At 42.8% G+C, this 19,053-nt stretch overlaps 1 protein-coding gene across 1 annotated transcript in view; it reads right to left on the bottom strand.

Annotated features, from left to right (window-relative positions):
* The window catches only part of LOC126297821 (dihydropyrimidine dehydrogenase [NADP(+)]), a 280,937-nt gene that overhangs the window by 40,079 nt on the left and 221,805 nt on the right, over positions 1-19,053 (bottom strand). The window contains exons 16-17 of the mRNA XM_049989053.1: positions 15,168-15,347; positions 4,625-4,855 (exon numbers count right to left, since the gene is read on the bottom strand). Coding sequence (XP_049845010.1) covers positions 4,625-4,855; positions 15,168-15,347 — 411 coding nt within the window. The remainder of the gene's footprint in view (positions 1-4,624; positions 4,856-15,167; positions 15,348-19,053) is intronic.

The raw sequence follows: 19,053 nt of genomic DNA, 5'->3' as shown, positions 1-19,053 counted from the left end.
CGTCTTCAAAAACATGTAGCGCTACAGCCGATTTGTCAGTGTGACCCAGACGACTGTTCCTTTTCTGTTCGGTTAGGCAGGTATTAACACTTCGTTTCGTTGTTCTAATATAAAACTTCCCACAACTACACGGAATTTTATACACCCCAGGAGTTGCAAAAGGTTGCCGGGCATATTTCACCGATCTTAAACATTCGCTAATCTTCTTGGTGGGTCTAAAGACTGTTTAAACTCGAAACTTGACCAGAACTTTTCCAATACGGTCCATAAGATTGTGGATAAATGAAAAAAAAAATATTTCCCAGCCAAAGGTTGTTGTTGTTGCATGTTTTCAGATACTTTCCTTCTGGGATAGAGTTCTCGATCTATCTCATTACCAGCGTATCCATTTCTCTTAAAAGCTGTTCGCAAATGATTCGGTTCCTCTTGCAAATAAACGGGCTCACATATTTTATTAGCCGTGTCCACCAATGTTTTAATAACACCTCTCTTCTGTCTGGGATGAAGGTTCGAATCCTTGTGGAGGTAATGATCGGTGGTGTATCTTTCCTATATACCTTATGATGTAAACTCCCATCTGTCTGTTTAATTACTGAAACATTAAAAGAAATTAAGCTGTCCATTACTCTCTGTCTCCATAGTAGATTCTGTATTTGGAGTAATACTATTTAAATGCATCAAGAAACCATTCGATTCCTCTTCACCGTGATTCCATACCACAAAAGTGTCATTCATATACCGATACCACTTCAAAGGACTTTTATTGGCTGCCTGCTGTTCAAAAAATTGTATAAAAAGATTAGTAACAACTGGACTTAGATGGCTCCCCATTGCCACTCCTTCAATTTGTTCATAGAACTCATTATTATACTGAAAATAAGTCGTGGATAGACAATGTTGAAACAAAGCTACTATATTAGTGGAAAACATGTCAGCTATGTAAGAAAGAACTTCGTTGATTGGAACCGTGATGAACAGCGATACCACATCAAAACTGACAATGATATCACTTGGGCTGACAGTAATCTCCTTCAATTTTTCGATAAAGTGCATAGAATTTTTAATATGATAATCAGTTTTTCCGATATACGGTCGTAACAAGGAGGCGAGATGTCTAGCCAGCTCTCGGGTAGCGGATCCGATAGAACCGATCCCGGTGGGGCATTAGGCTTATGAACATCTACATCTACATGACTACTCTGCAATTCACATTTAAGTGCTTGGCAGAGGGTTCATCGAACCACAATCATACTATCTCTCTACTATTCCACTCCCGAACAGCGAGCGGGAAAAACGAACACCTAAACCTTTCTGTTCGAGCTCTGATTTCTCTTATTTTGTTTTGATGATCATTCCTACCTATGTAGGTTGGGCTCAACAAAATATTTTCGCATTCGGAAGAGAAAGTTGGTGACTGAAATTTCGTAAAAAGGTCTCGCCGCGACGAAAAACGTCTATGCTGTAATGACTTCCATCCCAACTCGTGTATCATATCTGCCACACTCTCTCCCCTATAACGCGATAATACAAAACGAGCTGCCCTTCTTTGCACCCTCTCGATGTCCTCCGTCAATCCCACCTGGTAAGGATCCCACACCGCGCAGCAATATTCTAACAGAGGACGAACGAGTGTAGTGTAAGCTGTCTCTTTAGTGGACTTGTTGCATCTTCTAAGTGTCCTGCCAATGAAACGCAACCTTTGGCTCGCCTTCCCGACAATATTATCTATGTGGTCCTTCCAACTGAAGTTGTTCGTAATTTTAACACCCAGGTACTTAGTTGAATTGACAGCCTTGAGAATTGTACTATTTATCGAGTAATCGAATTCCAACGGATTTCTTTTGGAACTCATGTGGATCATCTCACACTTTTCGTTATTTAGCGTCAACTGCCACCTGACACACCATACAGCAATCTTTTCTAAATCGCTTTGCAGCTGATACTGGTCTTCGGATGACCTTACTAGACGGTAAATTACAGCATCATCTGCGAACAACCTAAGAGAACTGCTCAGATTGTCACCCAGGTCATTTATATAGATCAGGAAACCTTGGTAGGTAGCCCATATAATCTAGGAGGATAAGCTTACGTTTTGCAAAGATATTTTTTATATAGCGTGGAATGTCAGATCCTTTAATCGGTTAGGTAGGTTGGAAAATTTTAAAAGGGAAATACATAGGTTAAAGTTAGATATAGTGGGAATTAGTGAAGTTCGGTGGCAGGAGGAACAAGACTCCTGGTCAGGTGAATACAAGGTTGTCAATACAAAACAAAATAGAGGTAATGTAGGAGTAGGTTTAATAAGGAATAAAAAATAGCAGGTAGGCTACTACTAACAGGATAGTGAACGCATGATCGTAGCCAAGATAGACATGAGGCCCACACTTAACACAGTTTATACGCCAACCAGCTCCGCAGATAGAATACTCTCTATTCCGAAGGTGGCAGGGGTAAAATACAGGGAGCGAAAAGCTATTTACAATTTGCACAGAAACCAGATGGCAGTTATAAGAATCGACGAGCATGAAAGGAAAGCAGTAGTTGGGAAGGGAGTGAGACAGGGTTGTAGCCTATCTCCGATGTTATTCAATCTGTATATTGAGGAAGCAGTAAAGGAAACAAAAGAAAAATTTGGAGAAGGAATTAAAATTCATGGAGAAGAAATAAAAACTTCGAGGTTTGCCGATGACATTGTAATTCTGTCGGAGACAGCAAAGGACGTGGAAGAGCAGTTGAACGGAATGGACACTGTCCTGAAAGGAGGATATAAGATGAATATCAACAAAAGCAAAACGAGTATAATGGATGGTTCAAATGGCTCTAAGCACTATGGGACTTAACATCTGAGGTCATCAGTCCCCTAGATTTAGAACTACTTAAACCTAACTAACCTAAAGGCATCACGCACATCCATGCCCGAGGCAGGATTCGAACCTGCGACCATAGCAGCAGCGCGGTTCCGGACTGAAGCGCCTAGAACCGCTCGGCCATAGTGGCCGGAGAGGATAATGGAATGTAGTCAAATTAAATCAGGTGATGATGAGGGAATCAGATTAGGAAATGAGACACTTAAAGTTGTAAATGAGTTTTGTTATTTGGGAAGCAAAATAACTGATGATGGTCGAAGTAGAGAGGATATAAAATGTAGACTGCCAATGGCAAGGAAAGCGTTTCTGAAGAAGAGGAATTTGTTAACATCGAGCATAGATTTGAGTGTCAGGATGTCGTTTCTGAAAGTATTTGTATGGAGTGTAGCCATTTATGGAAGTGAAATATGGATGATAAATAGTTTGGACAAGAAGAGAATAGAAGCTTTCGAAATGTGGTGCTACAGAAGAATGCTGAAGATTATATGGGTAGATCACATAACTAATGAGGAGGTACTGAACAGAATTGGAGAGAAGAGAAATTTGTGGCACAAATTGACTAGAAGAAGGGATCGGTTGGTAGGACATGTTCTGAGGCATCAAGGGATCACCAATTTAGTATTGAAGGGCAGCGTGGAGGGCAAAAATTTGTAGAGGGAGGCCAAGAGATGAATGCACTAAGCAGATTCAGAAGGATGTAGGTTGCAATAGTTACTTGGAGATGAAGAAGCTTCCACAGGATAGAGGAGCATGGAGAGCTGCATAAAACCAGTCTCTGGACTGAAGACCACAACAACAACAACAACAAGAACAACAGGATCCTTTTTCAACCTTTTATACGTGGTAGGATCCAAGGGGTCACTGACGTTACTGTGGTAGTCTTCACTCTTCAATACAACGGTAACACTGCCTTTATCAGCGGTAAGTACGAGAATATTCTTGTGCTCATCAGTCTTCAGTAATGCCTTCTTTTCTCCTTGAGACGAATCCCCACCTCTATATTATCTACAGTATCCTCCGTGAGAACCTTCAGTGGAGTAATTGCAAAATTTCCTCCTATTGAGAGAACAGAAATGTCTTCCTTAGTTCTTTTCCGGAAAAATCAATGACCGTACGGGAATTGTCCGTAACCGGTGTTTCCTGTCTGCCCTTCTGTAAACTGTCAAACTTTTTCTTCTGCCTATTAGAAGATAGTTCTGCACTACGTTCCATAGATCTAAATGGTAGCCTATCCACCTTATTCCAATCACAAAACTGTATTGTGTCCCTAAAAAATAAATAGAGATTTGTCCGCAGCTCGTGGTCGTGCGGTAGCGTTCTTGCTTCCCAGGCCCGGGTTCCCCGGTTCGATTCCCGGCGGGGTCAGGGATTTTCTCTGCCTCGTGATGACTGAGTGTTGTGTGATGTCCTTAGGTTAGTTAGGTTTAAGTAGTTCTAAGTTCTAGGGGACTGATGACCATATCTGTTAAGTCCCATAGTGTTCAGAGCCATTTGAACCATTTTTTAAATGGATATTTAACAGATGACTATTAGGTACCACCAGTCTTCGACGTGTTTGATGGATCCGCTCCCGTCCTAGCAGTCAGTCGTTGGCGCATCTTGGAAGATGTTGCCCGCAGTTGGCAATGAAACGTCAGGAGGAAGAATTGCAAGAATTTCTACTATTCGACCACGGCATATTAGCCCGGAAGTTTTAATTAACGAAGATGTCAGCCGTGAATTCTACACGTTATGATTGCAACGTGTTAGTTTCTCACCTCGTCCACGACGGCGACGACTTGCTTGGTGTTGTCGAGAGCCTTGTAGGCGCCGATGTGTGGCAGCGCCTGCCCCACGATGTCCTGGACGCTGGGCACAGGCTTACGCGGCTGGTGCGCCGGCCTCAGCGGCTCGGAGGGTTTGCTTGCATCCAGGGGCTCCTGCTTCCTCTTCATCTCCGCTATGATCTCCTCTCGTCTCTGTAGATGCTCGCCGAATTGAGGCAAATTCTGAAAACAGGAAATGTACAGGATGTAAAAAAAAATCATCCGACCTGGCACGTCTATATTCCTGAAACTAACAAACGTATACAATGAATTTTTTTTTGATGAACGGGAAACTAAAAAAATGTTTTTTTTTTATACCTTCGCATAGGTGTTCAATATGTCCCCCTTGAGATGCACAGCATATGCCCATGTTCCCATACTGCAGCGAGCATGTCTTGAGTTACAGTTCCACAGCTACTGTTATGCGACACCCGCCAGGGTAGCCGAGAGCGCTAACGCGCTGCTTCCTGGACTCGGGTAGGCGCGCCGACCGCGGATCGAATCCGCCTGGCGGATTAACGACGAGGGTCGATGTGCCGGCCAGCCTGGATGTGGTTTTTAGGCGGTTTTCCCCATCCCGCTAGGTGAATACCGGGCTGGTCCCCATGTTCCGCCTCAGTTATACAGCTCGCAGACATCTGACCACTTTCGCACTATTCCATGGATTACACTCGACGCAGACAGTTGGGGTACACTAATTCCGTCCCGGGGGGTACGGGGTGGCGGCAGAAAGGGCATCCGGCCACCCCTTAACCATTAACATGCCAAATCCGATTAACGATGGCTGACCCTGCGTAACTGCGGGACAAGGCTCAAGCGATAGATAGATAGATAGCTGCTGTTATGCGATGTCTCAGTTTGTTCATTGTTGTTGGTAAGAGGGCACATAAACAGTCTTTTATAACCCCCCCCCCCCCCCCACAAGAAATAATCACATGCTGTCATGTCCGGTGACCTTGGAGGTCAGTAATGCAAGGCTGAATCATTTGGTCCTGTGCGACCAATGCATCGTTCAGTAATCCTTTGATTTAAAAACTCCCGCACTTCCAGATGCCAGTGTGGCGGGAACCATGCAGAACTCGAAAGCTTGCTCTTTCCAACAAATCGTTTTTCACGCACACATCTCAAGTAACATAATAGTTATGATTTTTTTAAAAATCGGATGATTCTTTTTGATTCATCCTGTACTCCGTAGCTGTTTATAAAGGCAGTATCGGGTTGGTCTCTGAAATCTTTTAATAACCATTTTAAAGCATAACCATTTAAAGCATTTTGTAAAGAACAAAGACCAAGATGTTGACCGAACTGAAAATACGTCGTAGAGCTGAGTCACGTACAACAAGCGGTAACACTGTCCATCCCAAGAGCAAACTCTGGTGGAATTCGCAGATGCAGGAGAGAAAAAACAACCTTCTGAAGAATCCATACTATGGTCATTCGCCCGTACAAATGAGCTATGGTTAAGTTATAGGTAAAAAATTACTGCTCGATGACATCCTAATGTGCCAGAATTGATGTAGTAGAAATATGATTGAGTGAATTAACGGACGTTTTCGGTGACTAAAATTGGATGTCCGCCCTGAAATGTGAGGCATCTGGATAGTGCGTTGACCATTCGGTTTGTGTGGTAGAGGGAACTGGGAATCGCCAATAAGCGCCGAACCACCTCCGTGCGCTAAGAAAATCCAGAAACAACGCTTTTAGTTGGTGGAGGTTACGCTACTGGATTCCGTTACGATCTTCAAGGTCAGACACTTGACTGGTGTAACAGCCAACGCACAGTGCATGCAATAGTGAAGGCGCGTAATTTTTGATCTGTGACTTTCCCAGCGTATATAATCGTTCGTTCTGTACACCAGCTGAACGCCTGCAGAAGATTACTACGAGGACGTCAAAAAACAACGTATGGATGTAATAAAAGACACATGAGTGTTATAAATGTACTGTTAGAAAATTTTAATAGTTGAATTTATCTAATGAGCAACATAACGTGGAAAATTATAATGCAACGACGTGCAGCTACAAATTACGGAAAGCAAACTGGGATCTTTTGCATTCTGAGTTCAAGATAGAGCTGACAGACGGAACGATTTGTTGTGGACAAAAATGAGGAAGAGCTCGTAGATTCCATACAAATAGCACTGAACAGAAGAATTTTAGCACCAAGTTAGTACAGAAAGAAAATCACAACACTATAGAGCAGAGTCCTGTACAGCATCTAACTAAGGATTCCCACAGCGCTCTTTGTATGGACCAGTGTTCTGGGATATTTGTCTGGAAACTATATTACAGAAAATATAGCGAACTATCAAAAGGATTCATGGTCCACTCAGACGACTTGACAGTAGTAACAAGAAACAGTAGGCAAAAATTAGAAGAAAATTGTCAATGTGTTGTGTCGTTGATTCATACTAGGTGCTCAGAAAAAACTGAAAATAGCTAGGAACAAAACGTTACACATGGTGCTCCAAGGGTATCTGTCATGGATAAGAAATACCAATAATTTGGTTCAGATGTATGCGGTAACGACATACTGCAGTTGTACGTAAAACACACATACATATTTCAAAATTGCAGAAACTTACCTACGTAAATTACACGTACGCTTAAACAATACCAGACTGCAACATGATGCTATTCGTGACTCCACTCTAGATTACACTGCAAGTACGTGGGCGCATTAGGTAACACTAGTTGAAACCAAGCAAGCCCTACGCAAAGTGCAGGGGGCATATGTATCAGATTTACAGAATGTATACAGGAACATTCCTGCGGAAGCTCTTTTCATCATGTTTGGAATAATGCCTCTTAGACCCGGCAGTTACACTACTGGCCATTAAAATTGATACACCACGTAGATGACGTGCTACAGACGCGAAATTTAACTGACAGGAAGAAGATGCTATGATATGTAAATGATTAGGTTTTCACAGCATTCACGCAAGGCTGGCGCCAGTGGCGACACCTACAACGTGCTGACATGAGGAAAGTTTCCAACAGATTTCTGATACACAAACAGCAGTTCACCGGCGTTGCCTGGTGAAACGTTGTTGTGATGTCTCGTCTAAGGAGAAGAAATGCGTACGATCGCGTTTCCGACTTTGATAAAGGTCGGATTGTAGCGTATCGCGATTGCGGTTTATCGTATTGCGACATTGCTGCTCGCGTTGGTCGAGATCCAATGACGGTTAGCCGAACATGGAATCTGTGGGTTCAGGAGGGTATTACGGAACGCCGTGCTGGATCCCAAAGGCCTCGTATCACTTGCAGTCGATATGACAAGCATCTTATCCGCATGGCTGTAACGGCTCGTGCAGCCACTTCTCGATCCCTGAGTCAACAGATGGGGACGTTTGCAAGACGACAACCATCTACACGAACAGTTCGACGACGTTTGCAGGAGCATGGACTATCAGCTCGGAGACCATGGCTGCGTTACCCTTGACGCTGAATCACAGACAGTAGTGCCTGCAGTGGTGTACTCAATGACGAACCTGGGTGCACGAATGGCAAAACGCCATTTTTAGGATGAATCCAGGTTCTGTTTACAGCATCATGATGGTCGCATCCGTGTTTGGCGACATCGCGGTGAACGCACATTGGAAGCGCGTATTCGTCATCGCCATACTGGCGTATCACCCGGCGTGATGGTATGGGGGCCATTGTTTACACGTCTCGGTCACCTCTTGTTCGCATTGACGGCACTTTGAACAGTGGACGTTACATTTCAGATGTGTTACGACCCGTGGCTCTACCCTTTATTCGATCCCTGCGAAACCCTACATTTCAGCAGGATAATGCACGACCGCGTGTTGCAAGTTCTGTACGGGCCTTTCTGGATACAGAAAATGTTCGACTGCTGCCCTGGCCAGCACATTCTCCAGATCTCTCACCAATTGAAAACGCCTGGTCAATGGTGGCCGATCAACTGTTTCGTCACAATATGTCAGTCACTACTCTTGATGAACTGTGGTATCGTGTTGAAGCTGGATGGGCAGCTGGACCTGTACACGCCATCCAAGCTCTATTTGACTCAGTGCCTAGGCGTATCAAGGCCGTTATTACGGCCAGAGGTGGTTGTTTTCGATAGTGATTTCTCGGTATCTGTGCACCCAAATTACGTGAAAACATAATCACATGTCAGTTCTAGTATAATATATTTGTCCAATGAATACCCGTTTAACATCTGCATTTCTTCTTGGTGTAGCAATTTTAATGGTCAGTAGTATAGAAGGAGGGGAGCGCAATAATGGTTACTAAGAATAGAAACAGAAAAAGTGTTCAAGATATTAGAGAAAAGAGCGAACCCCAAGGAAGAAATCGCTTCGTGCATAATGATAGAATCACAGGACTGGAATCGAGAAACAACTGGACTTCGGATCTATGAGTTCTTTGCCTATATTAGGTGACTACATCACAGTAATTAAATTCTGCTCTTTAGAGATATGATCCATTTTCTTATAAGTCATGGACCGGCCTTACCTTATGCATCTGGATAATATAGAATGGAAACGGTAGCTTTAACTGTGGCGAAACTGGAACAGTGGACCATGTTGTTCGCCAATGTATTCGCTTAACGATACGTATTGCATAAAAGCCTTATGAGACGTGGTGGTCATATTTTGCACTTATAATAAGACTCTCGCATTATTTGATTTCTTTTATCCTTACGCGTTTAGGCATTTCGCCATTTTCAGACGAACAAAATCCTGTCGATACAAACTATCGCATCCAAATAATCGTATTAAGGGCAAGTGTTGCTGCACAGCAGAAGAAATTTATTGTATAGGCTTAAAAAATTTATTAAAATTCCGCCAGACAAGCTCAGAACGGAGTAGTTTGGAGCTGAACTGTTGTGCCAGTCATTAGATCAGTAAAGCGTATCTCCAAAGTTAGAGACTTCGAGAAGGACAGGCAAAAACGCAAACACCGCTGGGCTACTTAGCAATGCACTGTGTCTACATCTACATCTACATCCATACTCCACAAGCCACCTGACGGTGTGTGGCGGAGGGTACCCTGAGTACCTCTATCGGTTCTCCCTTCTATTCCAGTCTCGTATTGTACGTGGAAAGAAGGATTGTCGGTATGCTTCTGTGTGGGCTCTAATCTCTCTGATTTTATCCTAATGGTCTCTTCGCGAGATATACGTAGGAGGGAGCAATATACTGCTTGACTCTTCGGTGAAGGTATGTTCTCGAAACTTTAACAAAAGCCCGTACCGAGCTACTGAGCGTCTCTCCTGCAGAGTCTTCCACTGGAGTTTATCTATCATCTCCGTAACGCTTTCGCAATTACTAAATGATCCTGTAACGAAGCGCGCTGCTCTCCGTTGGATCTTCTCTATCTCTTCTATCAACCCTACCTGGTGCGGATCCCACACTGCTGAGCAGTATTCAAGCATTGGGCGAACAAGTGTACTGTAACCTACTTCCTTTGTTGTCGGATTGCATTTCCTTAGGATTCTTCCAATGAATCTCAGTCTGGCATCTGCTTTACCGACGATCAACTTTATATGATCATTCCATTTTAAATCACTCCTAATGCGTACTCCCAGATAATTTATGGAATTAACTGCTTCCAGTTGCTGACCTGCTATTTTATAGCTAAATGATAAGGGACCTATCTTTCTATGTATTCGCATCACATTACACTTGTCTACATTGAGATTCAATTGCCATTCCGTGCACCATGCGTCAATTCGCTGCAGATCCTCCTGCATTTCAGTACAATTTTCCATTGTTGCAACCTCTCGATACACCACAGCATCATCTGCAAAAAGCCTCAGTGAACTTCGGATGTCATCCACCAGGTCATTTATGTATATTGTGAATAGCAACGGTCCTATGACACTCCCCTGCGGCACACCTGAAATCACTCTTACTTCGGAAGACTTCTCTCCATTGAGAATGACATGCTGCGTTCTGTTATCTAGGAACTCCTCAATCCAATCACACAACTGATCTGACAGTCCGATTGCTCTTACTTTGTTCATTAAACGACTGTGGGGAACTGTGTCAAACGCCTTGCGGAAGTCAAGAAACACGGCATCTACCTGTGAACCCGTGTCTAAAGCCCTCTGAGTCTCGTCGTAACATTATTCGAACCTGCGACCGTAGCAGCAGCGCGGTTCCGGACTGAAGCGCCTAGAACCTCTCGGCCACAGCAGCCGGCGGCATAATACCAACACGATTAAGAATGAGAGAAAGAAAATAAATACTTACGGTAAAGACGAGCGTTTTGTTATAAGTATTCACTTCAGAGACGTCGTGTAGAACGAAAGAGTTGAAATAGGGGATGAAATAATATACAACATCATACGGGGAGACTCATTATGACCTAAGTTCAATAAAATAGCCGAGAAAATATCTAAGAGGAAGCTGGAGATTTACCTTAAATAAAAAGAGAGTAGAACATCTGAGTCACCCTAAAGAACGAATCATATAAATGAATATGGGCGTAATAGAAGATTTCGGAGAACATACAGGGTGTTTCAAAAATGACCGGTATATTTGAAACGGCAATAAAAACTAAACGAGCAGCGATAGAAATACACCGTTTGTTGCAATATGCTTGGGACAACAGTACATTGTCAGGCAGACAAACTTTCGAAATTACAGTACTTACAATTGTCAACAACAGATGACGCTGCGGTCTGGGAAACTCTATAGTACGATATTTTCCACATATCCACCATTCGTAGCAATAATATGGCGTAGTCTCTGCATGAAATTACCCGAAACCTTTGACAACGTGTCTGGCGGAATGGCTTCACATGCAGATGAGATGTACTGCTTCAGCTGTTGAATTGTTTCTGGATTATGGCGGTACACCTGGTCTTTCAAGTGTCCCCACAGAAATAAGTCACAGGGGTTCATGTCTGGCGAATAGGGAGGCCAATCCACGCCGCCTCCTGTATGTTTCGGATAGCCCAAAGCAATCACACGATCATCGAAATATTCATTCAGGAAATTAAAGACGTCGGCCGTGTGATGTGGCCGGGCACCTTCTTGCATAAACCACGAGGTGTTCACAGTGTCGTCTAAGGCAGTTTGTACCGCCATAAATTCACGAAGAATGTCCAGATAGCGTGATGCAGTAATCGTTTCGGATCTGAAAAATGGGCGAATGATTCCTTTGGAAGAAATGGCGGCCGAGACCAGTATTTTTGAGGATGCAGGGACGATGGAACTGCAACATGGGGCTTTTCGGTTCCCCATATGCGCCAGTTATGTTTATTGACGAAGCCGTCCAGGTAAAAATAAGCTTCGTCAGTAAACCAAATGCTGCCCACACGCATATCGCCGTCATCAATCCTGTGCACTATATCGTTAGTGAATGTCTCTCGTGCAGCAATGGTAGCGGCGCTGAGGGGTTGCCGCGTTTGAATTTTGTATGGATTGAGGTGTAAACTCTGGCGCATGAGACGATACGTGGACGTTGGCGTCATTTGGACCGCTGCTGCAACACGGCGAACGGAAACCCGAGGCCGCTGTTGGATCACCTGCTGCACTAGCTGCGCGTTGCCCTCTGTGGTTGCCGTACGCGGTTGCCCTACCTTTCCAGCACGTTCATCCATCACGTTCCCAGTACGTTGAAATTTTTCAAACAGATCCTTTATTGTATCGCTTTTCGGTCCTTGGGTTACATTAAACCTCCGTTGAAAACTTCGTCTTGTTGCAACAACACTGTGTTCTAGGCGGTGGAATTCCAACACCAGAAAAATCCTCTGTTCTAAGGAATAAACCATGTTGTCCACAGCACACTTGCACGTTGTGAACAGCACACGCTTACAGCAGGAAGACGAGGTACAGAATGGCGCACCCACAGACTGCGTTGTCTTCTATATCTTTTACATCACTTGCAGCGCCATCTGTTGTTGAAAATTGTAACTACTGTAATTCGAAAGTTTGTCCGCCTGAAAATGTACTGTTGTCTCAAGCATATTGCAACAAACGGTGTATTTCTATCACTGCTCGTTTAGTTTTTATTGCCGTTTCAAATATACCGGTCATTTTTGAAACACCCTGTATGTACTGAATTGTGTGTCTGGGAGTGCCAGTAGTTGTGTGGAGATCGAGGCGACATGTGTTAAGCCACATAGTGCTCAGAGCCATTTGAACCATTTTTGAAGTTGAGTTGAGATTTGGAGTTGCCAGTCGTCGTTCACCGCTGACACCATACCACGGACAACAGAGACTTGCATGGCGTGCAGCCATAGTCAACTAGGCCACTGGGTGACATTCTGTTGTGTTCAGCGATGGGTCCTTCTTCCGTTTTTAGTAGTCGTATTGATACCAACGTGTCCGTAGACGACCTGATGAAAGGTCATAGGAAGCAGCGATTGTCAAGATCCATATCTCAGCAACTCGTTGAATCATGGTATGGGCTATGACAACAGGACTGATTGGAAATTGTAGAGGGGAGGTAGAATGTTCGCCAGTATGTTGTGGCAAGAATCGTAATCCCAGATGTCTTACCCATCGTGACCTTGGTATGAAATGGCATATTCCAGTAGGACAATGCAAGAACTCGAACTGTAGTTGACACCACAAACTGCAGGAGAGTTTACGGATCCTTGAAGGTGTCCGTTGTGCCCTGATTTGTCACGCATAGAGCATTTATAGGATACGTTACGTAGACGTATATATTCACATCATTCTCCAGCCAGTAATCTACATGACCTTAGAAGTGCGTGTGACTCAGGCGTGGAAAGGTATTCTTTAAGATGACATTTGGAGGCTGTTGCTTCCAAGCCACAACGAATATAACCGGATTAACTGATTCTTCCGTCGATTCTTGGTAGAAAAACTTCATAATTGTAAATGAAAAGCAGAATATTATGTACGTTCTACAGAATTAATTTATTTTGTTTACCGGTTTTCGGATTACAAGGCCATCGTAACTTTAACTCACTAGCGTCGTCAAAGAGGAAACAATATTCAAGAACAGCATTGAACAATATTTCACATCCAAAGAGAGATACCAACACAGAGTAACTGTCATCTTTGCCAGTGCGGTGGTTACGCAATTAAAACGTTAAACAGCAAATAAATAGAAACGGAATCAACCAGAAAAACGTTAATGGTAATCTAAACAGCGCCTGTAGAACGATTTAAATTAACAATCCTAATAAAATAAATTTAGCGTGAGCGAAGAGTACTGAGGAATAGCTTGCAGAAGAATTATACATGGAAGTCGAGGAGTACAAATTTATTTATCCTGATTGGATAAGTTCTATGTTGGTCATTGAGGCAGAGACATAACAACTAGGTTGACAGAACACGAATGTAGCTGGAAGGTGCAGCATGGTGACTTAACATTTGCTGAGAATATACTGAGTGATGGCCACAGCTACCAGACACAGTCCCATGTCCTCCACTTAGCGAACAAAGGCAAATAACGTAATCTGTTGTCAGCCCTGGAAGTCAACAAGCATCTGACCCACAGTCCTGATTTAAACGACCAAACAGGGCTCAATACTTTCCCTCATCTAAATTTCACTTAATCCTTACAGTCCTCTAACGCTTCCCACACTGTCTGTTCCATTTTACTCCTCCATGTTTTCTGTATTTATGTTTTATTGTGAATGTCTACTTACTCCTTATATTCTGTTTTTACAAATGTCAGTTCTATGTTTCACATCGTTTCTGTATCACCTTCTATATGTTACACATTTTCAAACTATTCTTTAGTAGGTACTCTATTTTATTTTATTGCGATTGTTAATTTAATTTAAATTGTTTTATGGGCACTGTTTAGTTTAGTGTTGATGTTTTCTGGTTTGTTCCCTTTATATTTTTTTCATGTTTAACTTCAACGTTTTTAACTGCATTACCACTACACTATCAGAGGTGATATTTACTGTGGATTCATATCTCACTCTAAATGTGTAATGCCTCTTTCAATTTTGTTCTTAAATACTGTACTCTCTTTGGCGACGATAGTCAGTTAAAGTTTGATGATGGCTCTGTGAGCCGAAAATCGGCTTACAGAATAAGTTAATGCTGTAGAACATACAAAATATTGTGCTTTTCATTCCTAATTAATGTAGGAGTACGTGTCTTTGGTGGCTCGTTTCTGTTACTGGCGTGGGTGGACATTAATTCCAAATGGAACGAAAGCTTTATGATTCAGAAACCGCATTGTGGCCAACATCTACATCACGCTTGATAAATACTTAATTGATGCTTCATGGTATAGCAAGTACCACTCTCGTCAGGGTATGAGCTAATACCTCAACCCAATAAGAAAGAACAGTGATTCAGAGGACGGTATTTTCCAATCTAACGGAAGTAAGACATCGTTTTCTGGTACGGGAAAATGAGGACTACAGAGCTAAAAGTTTTCATAGTAGTGTTATGAAGAAACGACTATCCTATAGCATCACCGGCACACAAAATGTGTCTAGTTTTCACAAATCGGATACAGCACACGTACGTATAATATTATATTGCCCATCAGCGTCGCAGATATGAATTATAGATTTAAGTACCTTTCCGAGGATGTGCTGGAGAGAAACGACCGGCTTTCCTTTCTGATGTTTTTCCGTCGGAGGAGACTGGCCGTCCCACGAGCTGAGTTCTTCTATGGAGCGTAGGTAGAGCAGCGTCTTGAGGCCCGTCACGTAGTCTTCAATCAGTGTGAAGTCCTGGTTCTGTATAGCACTTCCCACCTGAAAGAGAAGAGAAGAACGGTAAGGCTCTCCCCCCTAGCAAGGATTCAATGCAACCTTCACCTATCGTTCCAGAAGTGGATTCCCTCTGAATAGTCTGCAAGTTCAGTTTACAAAAAAACTATACGCCTTGAAAGTATTATCGAGATGAAGACGGACTGCATGGGACTTATTTATTTTTTATAATGACATTACATTGTGATAATTATTGAAGCGGTAGGCAACGGGCATTTTGTACATCAAAATACTTCGACGTGTGCGTAATGGTAGGGAAATCTAGCTGGTTAATGACTAAACACATCATCTAGCCCGAGATTTTCCATTTTCAAAGCCATCGCACGTATATCATATCTGATCTGTAATGATAAACATGGCGCTGCATCAACGGATGTTCAGTTCCCCTAAAGCAGACAGAAACCTGGACGTTATGACTAAAAGCAATCAATTGTGGTAACGTCAACCCGATAGATTATCCAATGCAAGTATTCTCTAAAGAGCCGTAAAAACTGGTTTATGTGAACAAGTCTTACAAGAATGTAAGTGCCAATTGTTTCAGATGATCGCGTTGAGAAGGATGGAGTAAAACGACTGGCATCGAATGGAGATAGATTTCGTGCGAAGACGTCATAAATGGAGCAGATATGACACTGTTACTTGAAAGACTTCAAAGGAAGTGTAGCAGTCCTATTTCAGAAAGATTTTTTAACGTACGCGTATTGACACTTTTTTTGCAAAATATTCCTTTGGACAGGGATGGAGCATATGACATAGGTGGTGAAGTGGACAAGGGGAATTCCCTGACTCGCGGCACAAATTTATACTCCGTTGAGCTGCTTCAGCGTCATCATCAGCCACAGTTTAATGGAGCTGTGAGGTTGATTAATGTGGAGTTACAGACAACACTGACGGCAGCCGACTTCGCCATGTCACTCTGGTGCCCGTCGGGACTATCAATGGATGTGGTTTCACTAGGCGTGACCTACACCGAAATAGGACTGGGAAGGGAAGATTGGTGCCGCTGATTCATCAAAGTACAGGGGGTGGATCTCAGACCATGCATGGCCAAATACCCGTTGTCACAGCTAAGGGAAATAGATCATTTTTAGGATGACTTCAAACAGCAGGTTCCCTTGCTTCAAGATTACCTCCAGCAGCTTAAAAAATTCTAAAACAAACACTCACTAGATAGGTCCTAACACACCAAATGACACACATACTACATGTCACAAAGAAAATGAAATCATTGGGAAAAGCAACACGGGACATTTCACAGACTTAACAATCCCTCATCAAAACACATAATCAATAAAAAATAAAATACAGAAATTTGAAGCTGAACTTCAACATTTGACTCCCCCCGTCGGAGGTTAGAGTCCTTCCTGGGACATGGGTGTGTGTGTTGCCGGTAGTGTAACTTAGTTTAAGTTAGATTAAGTAGTGTGTGAGCCTAGGGACCGATACCCTTAGCAGTTTGGTCCCATAGGAACTTACCAAAAGTTTACAAATAATTTTTTCCAACTTTTGAACTACTCAGTAGCTTATGTCTCCGGGCACTGGTATAGACACACAGAAATCCAACATATCATATTATCATTGTACGAAAGGATAGACTCTTATTGAAGGCCTATTTCAATGGACGGAGGATCATGCATTTATATCAGAAAAGGAAAACAGTTCAAATCGAGATCTGACCGTAATGCAGTAAGTGAAGTTAAACATCAGCTACTGAATTAACAGTGTTTGATAACACCAAGAGGTTAATCTTTTTGGGTGTATAACAATATTCCAGTGGGAGTGTGGCACGTTTTTTAATAAAGAAACAGCTGTTTTGGATAAAATCTCAAGTACAAAAGTCAACGTAATTTTGTGTAGAGAAACAAATACAAACACAAATACTTTAAATGAAGCTAGAAGCACTCTGAAAAATGTCCTTCAGAGTTGTGACATCGTCCTGGTGGTCAGTAGTGCTACAAGGGCTACTACAGCTACTGCATCAGTAATGGACAATGTGGTCACAAATATGGACAGGAAGAGTGAGAAGTAGCTATAGAAGATCTTTGACTATCAGACAGTTTCTGTAAAATAATAACAGTAAAATCGGGTGTGGAAAAATTCCGTTAATTGTAAGCTTACAGATGACATTTATCAGAAATCAAAATACAAGATTTGTGTAAAGAACTATCAAATCAAGTCTGGGATGAAGTGCACAGCAAAGCCAATATAAACATGGAATTCTCTAAATTCTCAACATTATTTAAATTGAACTTTGAAAAGACGTTTCCGGAAGTATCAATATCTCACAAAAACAAATGGATAACGGTAGGTATTACGTAAGAAGTCCACACAAACCCTTAAGCACCTCCATTCCATGAAAAAGAGTCACAATGAGCCAGAGTTCTGGAATTTCTACCACAGGTAGCTACTGATCGCTGCAAAGTGTTATATAATCACAAAATAATATAGAATGCAGAGACTAAAAGGAAAACAATCTGAGAGCTATAAAAAACGGAAACAGAGAGACAAACAAAGGCATAAAAACATACTGATAAGGGAGGGGGATAAAGTAATCATTGATCAACACCACCTATCAAACAATATGAATGATCATTTTTCAAGAATTGCATAGAAGTTACAGCATCAATTAAAAAAAAACATTTATATCATATATAGCATCGGTAAATACACCACTGGCCATTAAAAATTGCTACACCACGAAGATGACGTGCTACAGACGCGAAATTTAACCGACAGGAAGAAGATGCTGTGATATGCAAATGATTAGCTTTTCAGAGCATTCACACAAGGTTGGCGCCGGTAGCAACACCTACAACGTGCTGACATGAGAAAAGCTTCCAACCGATTTCTCATACACAAACAGCAGCTGACCGGCATTGCCTGGTGAAACGTTGTTGTGATGCCTCGTGTAAGGAGGAGAAATGAGTACCATCACGTTTCCGACTTTGATAAAGGTCGGATTTTAGCCTATCGCAATTGTGGTTTATCGTATCGCGACATTGCTGCTCGCGTTGGTCGAGATCCAATGACTGTTAACAGAATATGGAAACTGTGGGTTCAGGAGGGTAATACGGAAGGCCGTGCTGGATCACAACGGTCTCGTATCACTAGCAGTCGAGATGACAGGTATCTTATCCGCATGGCTGTAACGAATCGTGCAGCCACTTCCCGATCCCTGAGTAAACAGATTGGGACGTTTGCAAGACAACATCCATCTGCACGAACAGTTCGGCGATGTTTTGCAGCAGCATGGACTATCAGCTCGGAGACCATGGCTGCGGTTACCCTTGACGCTGCATCACAGACAGAAGCGCCTGCGATGGTGTACTCAACGACGAACCTGGGTGCACGAACGGCAATGAACCCAGGTTCTGTTTACAGCATCATAATAGTCCCATCTGTGTTTTGCGACATCGCGGTGAATGCACATTGGAAGGGTGCATTCGTCCTCGCCATACTGGCGTATCACCCGGCGTGATGGTATGGGGTCACCTCTTGTTCACATTGACGGCACTTTGAACAGTGGACGTTACATTTCAGATGTGTTATGACCCGTGGCTCTACCCTTTATTCGATCCCTGCGAAACACTAAATTTCAGCAGGATAATGCACAACCGAATGTTGCAGATCCTGTATGGGCCTTTCTGGATACAGAAAATGTTCGACTGCTGCCCTGGTCAGCACATTCTCC

Source organism: Schistocerca gregaria, chromosome X (genome assembly GCF_023897955.1).
Source record: "Schistocerca gregaria isolate iqSchGreg1 chromosome X, iqSchGreg1.2, whole genome shotgun sequence".
NCBI lineage: Eukaryota > Metazoa > Arthropoda > Insecta > Orthoptera > Acrididae > Schistocerca > Schistocerca gregaria.
Note: the sequence above shows the minus strand (reverse complement) of the source record. Positions and strands in the feature narration are given on the sequence as shown.